The 14,120-nt window shown below is 38.4% G+C and overlaps 2 protein-coding genes across 4 annotated transcripts in view; both read right to left on the reverse strand.

Annotated features, from left to right (window-relative positions):
• The window catches only part of LOC121728374 (fatty acid synthase-like), a 125,531-nt gene that overhangs the window by 55,678 nt on the left and 55,733 nt on the right, over nucleotides 1-14,120 (reverse strand). The window lies entirely within an intron of this gene.
• LOC121728381 lies at nucleotides 1,961-11,915 on the reverse strand. 3 transcript variants are annotated; one of them, XM_042116556.1, is made up of 4 exons: nucleotides 10,522-11,040; nucleotides 4,011-4,537; nucleotides 2,720-2,753; nucleotides 1,961-2,364 (listed from the first exon to the last, which is right to left on the reverse strand). In XM_042116556.1, exons 1-4 carry the CDS (start codon nucleotides 11,006-11,008, stop codon nucleotides 2,216-2,218), a joined length of 1,197 nt encoding a protein of 398 aa, XP_041972490.1. In that variant the 5' UTR covers nucleotides 11,009-11,040; the 3' UTR covers nucleotides 1,961-2,215. The 3 variants fall into 3 exon arrangements, 2 of the variants coding, with proteins under 2 accessions (XP_041972490.1, XP_041972489.1); XM_042116555.1 differs by lacking the exon at nucleotides 2,720-2,753; XR_006035790.1 differs by lacking the exons at nucleotides 4,011-4,537; nucleotides 10,522-11,040 and adding an exon at nucleotides 11,881-11,915 and having other exon boundaries at nucleotides 1,962-2,364.

Raw genomic sequence — 14,120 nt, forward strand, 5'->3', positions numbered from 1 at the left:
ATGAATTCAAAGTTATAAACAATAGATTAACATAATCTATTATTTATCACGATAAGTTATACTAATACTATAGTAACTATAATTGAGGTACATATTAAATACAATAAGTTACATATCCTTTATTAACAATTGGGTATTATCTATATCTATACATAAATATCTGCTGGTTACATATGGCGTATTTGCTTTTTTCAGATACATACAATGTTGTTAGCAACTTTTTTTTTTTTTTTTTTTTAATATACATATTATTTATAAATAGTTCTATATACTATATATACTACACAAATAACACATTTTTAATATAAATAAAGGGTCCATATACACATTATTTATAAATAGTTTTTCATTCGGCTTCTTACTAATTATTGTTATTATAAATGTTCACTATTTATCGCTAACAATCGTGGCATTACATTGGCACTATTTCAGAGCGGCGGTGTTAATTTGTGACGTCAAATGTTGGTTGAGTGCTGTGTAACCACGTGGGTTCCACATACTCCTCGTCTTCAGGTTCATATGCCACCGCCGCTCGCGCTATGGCGTCCCATTTGCGCCGAATCGGACACTCCATGCTAAACGCATTGTGCTCGCCCTCTTTACCTTCTATCTTACAGTTAATACAGCAGGGTTTTACACCTGCCTTTAGCCCCTCACACTCCGACCTGTGGTGTGGTCCGGAACAATGGCCGCACTTCGCCTGGGTCGCGCTTTCGGTGCAGAATCGCCTTCCATGCCCATATCCTAGACAGTGCGAGCACTGTATTAGGGGGGACTGGTCGGCGACTCTCACCCTCTGCATATCTATATATGCGCGCCCTTCCCTGGTGAAGCAATGCCATATGTCCGGGGACACCTCAAGTACGACATGCTCCGTGCGGGGGTCTCTTGACTTCCTTCTATATTTAACACGTACCCTGTCCTCATCCCCATCCAGTACGTACTGTATGAGGTGCTTGTTCTGATTACGGATTGCGTCACAAATGTCGTCATCCGTAATCGACTTCAGCACCCCGTACAGTATGATCTGGGGGTCCTTATTCCTTATTGTCTCAACCTCAAGCCTATCTACTCCACTCTTCACTAACTTCCTCTTTGCTCTATCTCTCTCGTTTTTATCTCTAAAACCTATTATTACTTTCCTATCTTTTCCTCTCCTTATCCTTTCCACCCTGAAACCCTCCTTTTTCGCTTCCATTATTTTCCCTACGCTATCCAATACTTCCTGTCCTGAGAATTCATTTTCTTTGTCTTTGATCGCTAAGGAGTGGACAGTCATGGGGCCCGACCGCGCAGGTGGGGTTTTTACCACCCCCTTCGCTGCCTTGGCCGCATAACACTCCACTACCTCAGTGATATCCCTCCTACTTTCCTTTGCTGCCCTCTCATTTAATTTCTCTACATATTCCCCCATCCTTTCACCCATAATGTCCTTCACTTCCTTCATATTAACGTGAATTTGTTCCCTTAATTTTTCAAAAATTTTTAATAGCAGCTCGTGGCAGTTGCATTCGTCACAATTTAGTTTTAGTTCGCACTGAACTTCTATTTCTCTCTTTTGTATGTTTTTTCCCCTATCTTCTCCTACCGAGCCTCTCCTGAATAACTCCTCTATCTCCTTAATTTTTCCTTCTAACTTTACCAAATTATCTGCTAAACCAGACCTCAAATCTCATAGTTTTAAATTCGTAGGTAACAAGTTAACAACCCTAGCGACGATTTTCGTCATATACGTCAAATTTAAAAATTTCAACATCAGTTCTAAGACGGTATACTCTATCATTCTGTCTACTCTGGTTTGGGGCTGGAAACTTGTTTAGGATTTCACACGAATACGAATAATACTATATTCGTAGGTTTTTAACAAATTCGTCTAAACAGACTGATAGCGTGGGAATCTTCTAATGAAAAGCGGACTGTATCTGACGTGTATATTTTGATATTTCTATAAGTATAAGTTAATAAGCAATTGGTAACGACTAGCTGTCGAGTCGGCCCGATGAAGAGTGGTAGCTGCGCCCGCGCAGCGTGAGGTGAAAGGGGTCCGCGAGCCGCGCCCCACGCGCCCCGCCAGGGCCCGCTAAGGCCGCGAACACAGTCGCGCTGTTGTTTGCGCTAAGGGCGCGAACATGCTCCCCGCCTTGAAGTGTCTTCAATAGGAAGAGGGCAGATGGCGTTGAAGGCCCTCCTGATGATACCCTTCCGGGTATTGATGTCAGCCACCCTGGTGACACCGTCGGCGCCGGGATGCAGGTGGACGACTCTGCCCAAGAGCCAGCAGAGAGGTGGGACATCCTTGTCCCTGATGAGCACGAGCGTGCCCACTGATATGGCACCATGGGAAGTGTGCCACTTGGTCTTTTTCTGTAATGTAGAAATATACTCTAATTGGAAACGAGTCCAATAATGATCCTTTATGCGGGCCACTCGCTGGTAAACGCTGAAGGCTTGTAATGTTTCTATCTGGGGCCCGTGCTTGAGGCACAGATGTGAGCGAGCGTCCGATGAGGAAATGAGCGGGGGTAAGGACGGAAAAATGGAGTGAGGGGACGGGAATTTAAGACTGCCTCTATTTGAATTAAACATGTGGCTAGCTCCTCATAAGTAAAGTGCGTTTGCTGTAGCAATCGTTTTAAATGGTGTTTTGTCGATTTGACAGCAGCCTCGGCGATCCCATTGAAGTGCGGAGTATAAGGAGGTACAAAAGAAAATTCTATACCTTCGTTGGCGAACTCAGAAGGAATATCAGGTTCCTGCAAGAAAGACGAAAGCTCATTAGCAGCGCCGACAAAGTTTGTGCCGTTGTCGGACAGAATACTGCGCGGCTTACCGCGGCGAGCGATAAATCTGTTTAGCGCAGCGATATATGCCTGTTTGGTGAGCTCCGTGACGAGCTCCAAATGCACGGCCTTCGTAGCGAGGCAGACGATGATACATAAGTAAGACTTTGTTAGCTTGCATCCTCGACCCTTCCGGTCAGCTATCAGTACTGGACCCGCATAATCTGCTGAACAATGTAGAAATGGAAATTCAAGTTTGCTACGAACGGCAGGAAGCTGTCCCATTACTGGTTGTAAATTTTCGGCTCTATACCTAAAACATTTTAAACATTTATGGACAATAGATTTTGCTAAGTTTCTGCCCCCCACAGGCCAATAATTTTGATAAATATTTGCCAAAAGTAATTGTGGACCAGCATGCAATAGGCTTACATGCTGCGATTCAAATATTAACTTTGTAAGTTTATGCTTGCTACATAATAATATCGGATGCTTAACATTGTAATCATAAGGTGAATTGTTAAGCCTTCCGCCTACACGAATGATATTACTATTGTCAATAAAAGGTGATAAATTATTAAGTTTATTTTTCCGCGGTAAAAGCCTTCCCGCCTTTAAAATGATGTATTCCTCGGGAAACATTTGTTGTTGTCCTGCAAGGATAATATGAGTTAAAGAGTTTTGAAGTTCATCATAGGTAAGCAATCCTTTTATTTTTTTATTTTTATGTTTTAAGTTGTAAATAAATCTTTGTAAATATGCAACTATCCTCTGTAAATATTTTAAATTCGAATATTTTTCTATTAAATTATGAATTAAGGTGTAATCATGCAATCGATTTTCATTATTATTATGTAGCTGATTACTACTGTCACTTGAAATATTTAAAGAAATATGATTCGAAATATCTGGAAGATCTTGTTTCGCGGGGTAAGTAGGTAATTTTGGCCAATAAGTTTCATTTTGTGAAAGAAAAGGGGAACTATCCCACCATAATGACGAATCAATAATCTGATCAGCTGACATTCCGCGCGAAACAAGGTCACTCGGATTTGCCTTTGACGGTACGTAACGCCATTCACAACCAAGCGTGCTTTCCTGTATTTCGCAAACACGATTTTTGACAAAAGGCTTGAGTTGATTCACAGGTGTCGACAACCACCCTAACACTATAGATGAATCACACCAAAATATGAACCTATTTATGTTAATAGTTAATGCTGTTTTTACCTTAGTGCACAGTCTCGTACCTAACAACGCACCGCACAATTCCAATCGAGGAATAGTCGTTGGTTTGATAGGTGCTATACGATTTTTTGAAGTGAGTAACGAAACTTTAATATTACCGTACCGATCGACTGTACGGATATATAAACAAGCGCCGTAAGCGCGCTCCGAAGCGTCACTAAAGACATGCACTTCGCGCGTCACTGCATCACTAGAAAAAACGCATCGAGATGTACGTAAATTATTAAGTGAAGATAAAGCATTGGCAAACGAATGCCATTGATGTGCAATTTCGCCAGTTATTGTTTCGTCCCAGTCGGACTTATTAATCCATAGCCGTTGCATTATAATTTTTGCTTCTAGAATACAAGGTCCAACTAGACCCAAAGGATCAAAAATTTGACTGATAACCGATAAAATGTATCGTTTTGTTATATTTTTATGTTTATCTATTTTTATGTGAAATGAAAGACAATCGATGTCGCATAACCAGTTTACACCTGATGTTTTTGTACTTAAATTTAAATTATATTTCTTCGCTTCATTCTTCGATATATAATTAACCAGTAGTACCTTTGTATATCTGCTTGGCATACGCGTTTTTTTAAAGATTTATGTAGGTAAGTTGAAAAATTACACGCTCGCTAGATCACACGGCGTTCCGGCGTGCCTCATTTCTTTGTTAACGCGAGGCAACGCGAACACGTATACTTAGTAGCCATGCCAAAGCGCAGCTGGTTATTATTATTAAGATAATTGAGTCAGTGTTGTAAGTAACTAAAGTCAATGTTATTTTATCGTGTAACAAGAAAATACATGTAAGTACTATTAAATACTTAAATAAACGGCAGGCACTACCGAGGCCTAGACGAGCCAATTATATTCAATACTAACCGGCTTGTACTGCGACCACGAGTTAATAAACGTACAATGTGATGGGACTACGAGTCTTTAAAATACACAATCTATAATATTATGTATGCTTTATTTGTTTTAAAAATAGAATTATAGAAGTATATGTTTGCCGGATTGGGGGAAACAACTGCAGGTGATTACTGCAATTATTTAATTAACCGGCATGTACTGCGACTGTGAGTCAATAAGTACAGTGTGTTTGGACCGCGAGTCCTTTTACACAATCTATATTATTATTTTATATGCATCGGAATTGATTGCGGATCTCTGACGATGTTTTACCTATTCTAAAAATAGAACTATATTATGTTTGTCCGATTGAGGGAAATAGTTGTAAGTTAATTACTGCAAGTGTTTAATTATGTTAAGTTATTTTATAAACCGCCATAATGTGTGGATTGACCGCGAGTCTCTAAACACAATTTATATGCATCGGAATTGACTGCGAGTCTCTGACGATGTTTTATCTGTTCTATAAATAGAACTATTGGACGCCTCCGTGGTCTAGTGGTATAGAGCGCGGCTCTTGACTCGGAGGTCGTGGGTTCGATTCCCGCGTTGGAAACATGTTATTTCCGAGTTTGGTTAGGACAAAGCAGGCTGATCACCTGATTGTCTGACAAGTAAGATGATCCATGCGTCGGATGGGCATGTAAAAAGTCGGTCCTGCGCCTGATCTCTCGCCAGTCGTGTCGGTCGTCCGTCCCACTGGGTTATGAGAGTAAAGGAATAGAGAGTGCTCTTGTGTACTGCGCACACACTTGGGCACTATAAAAATTACTCCTGCGTAGCTGGCCTGGTTTCAATGAAACCGGCCACCGTCACCGAAACCGGTGTGGGAGCTATTATTATTAAATAGAACTATACGTTGGCTGGTTTGGGGGTTAACAGGGAGTTATTTTATAAACCGCCATAATGTGTGGATTGACTGCGAGTCTCTAAACACAATCCTTATGCATCGGAATTGACCGCGTGTCTCTGACGATGATTTATCTAAAAATAGAAGTATAATGTGTTGGCTGGTTTGAGGGGATTAACTGCTAGTTAATTACTATTTAAATTTAAAATATATTGATATTTTTTAAATCAATATAATGTACGGATTGACTACGAGTCTCCGACAATGTTTAAAAATAGAAATTAGCAACTACCGCGTGTTTTCCCGCGCTCTTTGTTCTATAAATAGAAAAACATAATAATTATTATTATAATATTAATATTATCTTTGCCGGTTTATAGAGAACAGCTATTTCGAGTTAATAACTAGATTGACTGCGAGTCTCATCAGTTAACAACCAATGCGCGTCCCGCGCGATCCTTTTGTTCTAAATATAGAACTACGATTATAATTTACTATGTCTGCCGATATATAATTTTTATTATTAAATAAATCTTGCATCAATTTTGGGGCTCGAGATACACCGCGAGTGTATAACGAAACTTACTTAATAATATCTACGTAACGAGATAGTTACTACCCTCAATATTTTTCGTAACATATTCTATCGACATATAAGTCGATTATAACGAGCTACCCCAATATTTAATTTGGTCCCTTACTAAAAGTGACAGATATAGGTCTGCCTCCTTCGGGACTTCGATGACTGTCTGCCTCCAGACTGTATCTCAAAAACGGTAATAACATTTTCACATAATGATTATTATATTTCTTCGCTTCATTCTTCGATATATAATTAACCAGTAGTACCTTTGTATATCTGCTTGGCATACGCGTTTTTTACAGACTTATGTAGGTAAGTTGAAAAATTACACGCTCGCTCGATCACACGGCGTTCCGACGTGCCTCATTCTTTGTTAACGCGAGGCAACGCGAACACGTATACTTAGTAACCATGCCAAAGCGCAGCTGGTTATTATTATTAAGATAATTGAGTCAGCAGGTTTCGAATGAACCCGAAGCTTTCCCGAGTACCTGCACCGATAGAACCGGTCCAGATCCGGATAGATCCAGGGTTCTCCTACTGACGTTAGGTGAACCCTCTTTGGATTCGCCAGATTACTGTTTTAAATGACCCTAAAAACGATTAAGATAAGCTACTGCTTATAAAACATTCCTGATAATAAGTATTGTAGATCGATTCCATTTCGATCGATTATTATCATTATAGATTTCACCTGACAAAGTCTCGATATTATCAGACTTATCAACAGTATCTGGCTTATCTCGATATAAATTAGTATCAAACTTATCAGATAATACAATATTATAAGTATAACTTTGTAACGCAAACCTAAAACACTCAAGACTCGATAAATCTTGTCTCAATATCAGACCGAGATTATTATTGTTTCGCTGGATAATTCCAGTATTTGTTCTCAGAGACAAATTAGTACATGTCAATCAATCGGGTACCTTTTGGGCTCTGAAAAACCCTTCCCACTACCCGTCAAAGAAAGGGGGGGGGGGGGGGGGCGATAACCGTCGGCTGGCGCCACTAGTACTGTACCGCTACAATCAATTTCCTTCGAGTTCGAAGAGTGATGGAGGCGACTAAACGCTCAACACCGCAGCAGTAGTGCTGACAGCTATTTTTATAGATATTTTATAATTATATATTACTATTATAATTATTGTGGGCTTTACACAGCTACCCGCAACCTGCGGCCCGCGGGACTTTATTTGTAGCCTATTAGAATTTGAAATTCACGCCCACGGGCAAAATATTATACAGTCAACGTGAAAGTCTTTTTCACTTGTAAGTCGTTATTTTTTAAACCTAAAAATGTTTGTTGCGACCCGCGACACCAAGACGAAAAATGATTGCGGCTCGCAAAAAGAGTTGGGGACCACTAGCTTAATATATTATACATCTTGACATGAATAAATTATTATTAGAATTTAAAACTATATCTTCGTGTACCCTCACCGAAGGTTACCTTATTTCAAAGATTTTCTTTCCCCCAAACAAAGCGGCGGAAAATATTGTATTATATTTTAAATTTACAATTTTTGAATTATTTTAAATTTGAAACCACTTCGTTAGTTTATTTCGAAATGACATGTTAATTTGGAAAATTAACTTTTAAAGCTTTCAAGCCAATACCCAAAAGTGGATATCTATCAAATAGATTTAAGAGCCTACTTCTTGGTTACTTCCTAGTAACTCACTAGTCGATCGAAAGATTTTAATTTACTGATTATGAGCCTTAAGTCTTAACGTACAGACTATCAGATGCGCTATTATTTTTTTTTTCACAAAAAATATAAAGAAGGAAACTAGACCAGGCGTAGGCTTTATCACTACTAGACTTACCACGCTTAAACAATATTGACAATGTTCTAGGCGAGAATTCTTCAGCCTCAGGCGCCCTTTTTTTTGTTAACGTTTTATTGTAAATAGTGCCATGGTTGTATTAAATCCACAACAAGTATATTGTAAATATTTAAGTCTTGACGATTATAAATATATATACTAGCTGTCGTGGCAAACGTTGTTTTGCCATTTAAAGTATTTCGCTCATAATACTTATTATTATTTTATTGAAGTGGCTAAATAAGTATGTCACCATGGCAAAGTCCATGATTGCTATCCCGTCGCACAAACAATGGTCGCCGGCAGTTTCGAGTTGTAATAATTTACTATTATTTATTCAACAAATGAATACACTTATAAAGATAAAAGAGTAGATGTTGTCTGATTCTCAACCCTAGCTCGCTAAGATTTACGAAAATCGGTCGAGCCGTTTCAGAGGAGTTCAAATACGCACACCGTGACACGAGAATTTTATATATTAGATATATTATGTAATAGTATATGCCTATTAAAAACGGAATAATATAGAACAGTTAAATCAGTGTACTATTCGTGAGCTAACTCAACTGATAGGTGTTTTGACACCTTCATATCCTGATTTCTAACTCCCGCCGCGGAAACAACTAGTTTTCAGCGATTAAAATATTTAATACTAAATAAAATATGCAATGATAAATACGATAACAGAATCACACTTATTCTTGAATAATTGTTAAAACATTTAGCCTGGTGGACCGAGAACACAATATTCTCGACTTTCAATCATATTAATATGCATTACATTATATGCATACATTATCGACGACCTCAGAGCCGGACCCAGTTAAAGCAGTAACCTTAAAATTTATTCTAAAATACTTTACTTTGAATTAGATTTTAGATATTTATACTCTGTTCAATCTTATTAGTTAATAGACATATTACAGAGATCTTCGTCCGCTCCATCGGAACCTTAGCCAAACAATTTGACAATGGCTATAATATCTTCTACAGCCTGTGCACTGTCATTGTTTATGAACAATGTTGACATTATTGGTTGGTTACATTGGCTCAGATGAATGTGTGAAGACTGAAGCGTCTTTCGAAATAAGCTTTCCGGTAAAAATATTTGTATAATAAATACATACTTGAGGCGTATAGTACCCGCGATCCACTTACAAATTATTTGTTTTTATTTTTTTTCTTGCACTCTGTACCTACTGAATACGGGTCATTACTCATTGACTTAAAACTTTCTGCCTAATAAAACTCGGCATAATAAAAAATTACGGTTTTAAATATCGGTATCGAAAATCATATTACAAAGACATCAACTCCCGGGCGTGATCGGATCGGTGATGATATTAAATTATGTAATTCCTTTTTATTAAAAAAGTTTCAAGTTATATTTAAGTTATTACGCCGTGCGATGGTTATTCAAGATTATATTAAATAGGATAATGGTACAGAACGGGTTATTATTGCTAACGTTTAACGCTCCGCATAGAACAGCCAACTCCCAGTCGGTTAGTCGCTGGATAAAGCAGGTGCTGTGCGAGAGCGGGGCAGCGTTGACACGAGCGTCGATACGAGCATCGACACGAGCATCGACATGAGCGCCGACACGAGCGTCGACACGGGGACTGAAACTGGACACGATCAGTAAGACGACAGTTGACAGGCAGGACTAGCGACTACAATATTTTCGATATTTTCCTTAGCCATCATCTTATCGACGAACAAAGTTTCGCTGAATCAGTTATATTATAATATTATGTATAATCACCATGATCCCAGTGTGTTATCATTTGAATCACAAACCATAGAAGTTTCTTACGTTTACTGACTGTTATTATTATTAAATTCTTTCTCGAATATAATTATTACTATTCATAATAAATATTGTTTTTCGTAAAAAAAAATCTTTCTTTCGTTACTCTGAAAATCTACTGGTTAATTATATATCGAAGAATGAAGCGAAGAAATATAATAAATGATCAAACGAACTTACCAAGTGAAGTTCGATCATTATTATATGAGTCGCTTCATTCGAAGATATAATCTCCCTCCCACCCAGTCTGCACGAAACTATGTTTGCTGCAGTACCCAAAGAAAGAAAGAAAGATTTTTGCATTACTTCTCTCTAAACATAATGAGGCACGCCGGAACGCCGTGTGATCTAGCGAGCGTGTAATTTTTCAACTTACCTACATAAATCTTTAAAAAAACGCGTATGCCAAGCAGATATACAAAGGTACTACTGGTTAATTATATATCTTCGAATGAAGCGACTCATATAATAATGATCGAACTTCACTTGGTAAGTTCGTTTGATCATTTATTATTACGCGAAAGATCTAAAAAATTATTTACGTTTTCCTGATTATGTACTATCGATTTTAATATTTCCGGGCTATTTGATTGAAATTTACGAAGATTAAATTTTGCTGACGATAAAATACCTATTACCTCCTTACATAAATCGATTGTTTCAGAGATTGTATCTCCACCGCTTATGTAAATATCGATATAAAAATCGCGTTGAATTGACGACTTAACTTTGTCGTTACTAGCCTTATCAGCGAGACTGACTAAACACTTAGTCGCTAGGTACGGTGCTGACGCCGTTCCGTAAGTAAGAGTGTTTAGTGTGTAAGTTTGAAGTGATTCGCTCGGATCGAATCGAAAAACAATTTTTTGCAATGATCGCTGTGATTCGTCTAAAATTATGGAGCGATACATTTTTTCGACGTCACATGACACGATAAATTTGTGCTGCCGGAATCGAATTAAAATTGAAAAAAGATCGTCCTGCACGGTGGGTCCGACCATCTGTATGTCGTTGACTGACACGCCTGTCGACGTTTTAGACGACCCGTCGAACACGACACGTAACTTTATCGTCGTACTAGACTCGCGTAAGACACCGTGATGTGGAAAATAATACTTAACGATCCCGTCATTGTGGTCGTTATCAGTGTCGAGCGACATGTGACCTAATTCTAGGTATTCCCGCATAAAATCTAAATACATCGATTTAAACGACTGATCGCGTTGAAATCGTTTTTCTAATGAAAATAATCTATGCTTAGCCATTTCATATGATTTGCCTAAGACGCTAGGATCGAGTTTAAGTGGCATTTTAACAATGAAATGACCTTCATCTGACCTACGTGTATTTTTATAAAAACTGTCTTCGCATGCTCGTTCTTCTGTCGAGAGCGAGTGCGTTGAAGATATCGAATCTAGTTCCCAAAATTTGGCTAAGTCCATGTTAATTTCAGACTGTGAAAAATTACAAATTAGATTTTTGCTGTCACAAGAATTATTATTGTATGAAAGGGATTTGTGTGCACTAATACCGCCTGATATTAGCCACCCTAGCCTGCTTTCACATAAAATAGGTAATTTTTTGCCTAAATTAACACGATTGCTTAAAATGACGTCCCAAAATACTTCCGCACATACAAGTACGTCTATGACTGACGGTATATAGAAAGAAGGATCAGCTAGTTGTATACCCGTAGGTATCGGAATGTTGCTAATGTCGATTGGCGTAGACGGTAAAATTTGTGTGATTTGCGGTAAAATAAGACAGCTGATGTTAAAAGAATATTCACCATAATAAGACTCAATATGTAAGTTACAAGATTGTGAAATAAAACTAGTTTGGTTGTTAACACCTGTGACTGTGGAGTACGTACCGCGTCGGGACAAACCCAACTTGTTGCAAAAACTTGACCTAACGAAGTTGACTGTACTGCCGTTGTCTAGAAGTAGGCGTGCGTCGTACTTCTTGCCCTTTTCGTTAATCACCTTCACCATCGCTGTGGAAAGCAAAACATTTATATCAGTAGTAGGCTGTATAAATGAAGCATTCGTCGAAAGAGTGATATTATCGGATGGTTTTGGCATGGGATTATTAAAGGGTTTATCAGGTTTGTCGGTATGCAAAAGAGTATTATGTCTGCCGGCACAATACTTGCAATTCGACAGTTTGCATTTCTTTTCGAAATGACCATTACGTAGACAATTAGTGCAAACCTTAAGTTCGTTTACCTTTTTTATCCTCGATTCTACTGATAAGCTTTTAAATGATTCGCAATTAAATAGTAAATGATTTTTAGAACATAATGGACAACGTAATTGAAAATTATTATTTGTGTTAGTTTTGTTAGTAGTAGTAATTAAGTAATTTTTTGATTTGTAATTTTGTGATTGTTTATTTGTTAGTATATTGTTAGTGTTAGTCTTACTTGTTGTATTATTTAAATTATCCTCTAAAGTTTCTAGCAAATCTGCTTTATCGCTTAAAAACGAGCAAAATTGGGATAAAGTAGGTGACGTAGATAACGTGTTACGAAATTCCTCCCACTTTCTACCCGTAACAATATCTAATTTATTAGACATTATGAAGAGGAGAAGTGTGTCCCATTGTTGAACAGGCTCATTAAGAGTTTTTAAAGCCCTAATGTTTTTATTGATAACATCAATCAGCTGACGTAGTGCAACATGGGATTCACGTAAAATAGGCTCGACATTAAATAAAGCTTGAATGTGATTATTTGTGAGCAAACGACTATTGTTATAGCGTTCACATAGTAGTTCCCATGCGATTAAATAATTATCGGCCTTAAAATCCATATTTTTAATTATTTCGACCGCACTACCCTTAACACAAGCACGTAAATAGTGAAATTTATTAATGTTATCTATGCTATTGTTGTGATGAATTAGCGAAAGAAATGTATCACGAAATTCGAGCCAGTACTCATAACTACCATCAAAATGAGGTAAATCAATTTTTGGCAAGCGAACAAAGTTATTCTTACATGTTTGTTGTACTGTGTCTTCGGAGTCCGACCCGAAGCCACCTGCAGACTCCAGGTGCTTACGCTCATGGCGAGTAAGAAAGCACCGACCCGTAGCGACGAGTCTATGATAAGCCTGCTCGAAAGCTTCCCGGGCCGCAAAGGCCTCGTCAGTATCCTCAGACAACAGCTCAATCTCCACCTGCAACTGATCGAATTCATCGTATAAGCTTTCTATCTTACTTAAACGACCTTGTAGTTCTGTGGCTTGTAAATCTGACAAAGAGGAACAACTGTCTAGAATTTCTAAATAATTAGAAAATGAAGTCAGCTTTGCTTTCATGGAACTACGTTTCCTGATTAAGCGATCCATGGCTAGAAATAAGTTGAAAAAATGTTGAAACTAGAAGGCAAAAAAAGGAAATGGGGAAACGATTATTTTTTAAATGAAATAATGCAATAAAGGGACTAAAGGGGAGAAAAAGTGGCAGTACAAAAGTAAAAATGCAATGATGTTGCAATTTTTGAGCGTACACAAAATGGCCGCGGCTAGCGGTCAATGACATGAGAAGGTCAACGCCCTAGTCTTACGATATGCACAACTCCAGCGCCTACAAATAAACAGCTAAGCTTAGTTTAAAATAAAGGCAAGCCTGGAAATAAGAGGCATAGAAAAGAGACAAGGGAAAAAAAGGAAAATCGGAACGAACTCACTCAACACCTGATTCTTCTTATAAGTTCCTGGTTTCTTCTGTTCCCGGTAGATGGACCAAATGATAGCGTGGGAATCTTCTAATGAAAAGCGGACTGTATCTGACGTGTATATTTTGATATTTCTATAAGTATAAGTTAATAAGCAATTGGTAACGACTAGCTGTCGAGTCGGCCCGATGAAGAGTAGTAGCTGCGCCCGCGCAGCGTGAGGTGAAAGGGGTCCGCGAGCCGCGCCCCGCGCGCCCCGCCAGGGCCCGCTAAGGCCGCGAACACAGTCGCGCTGTTGTTTGCGCTAAGGGCGCGAACACAGACCATTTACTGTCTTCTGAAATGTATTTTATTCACTATATTATTATACAAAATAAACAAGCTCTTGTTGTTTACTTTTTGACATACCTACGCCCCTAAAACTTCGTTTG

Source organism: Aricia agestis, chromosome 6 (assembly GCF_905147365.1).
Source record: "Aricia agestis chromosome 6, ilAriAges1.1, whole genome shotgun sequence".
Taxonomy (NCBI): domain Eukaryota; kingdom Metazoa; phylum Arthropoda; class Insecta; order Lepidoptera; family Lycaenidae; genus Aricia; species Aricia agestis.

What these genes read in the sequence shown, in the direction of transcription:
- LOC121728381 (XM_042116555.1), bottom strand. Translation starts at nt 11,008, where the DNA reads ATGGTCGGACCCACCGTGCAGGACGATCTTTTTTCAATTTTAATTCGA. An exon ending in TTTTTTAGATCTTTCGCGTA is followed by an intron (nt 4,538 to 10,521) that starts ATAATAAATGAT and finishes AAGCGAAGAAAT; the next exon opens with ATAATTTAAATTTAAGTACA. An exon ending in GTACGAGACTGTGCACTAAG is followed by an intron (nt 2,365 to 4,010) that starts GTAAAAACAGCA and finishes TCTACATTACAG; the next exon opens with AAAAAGACCAAGTGGCACAC.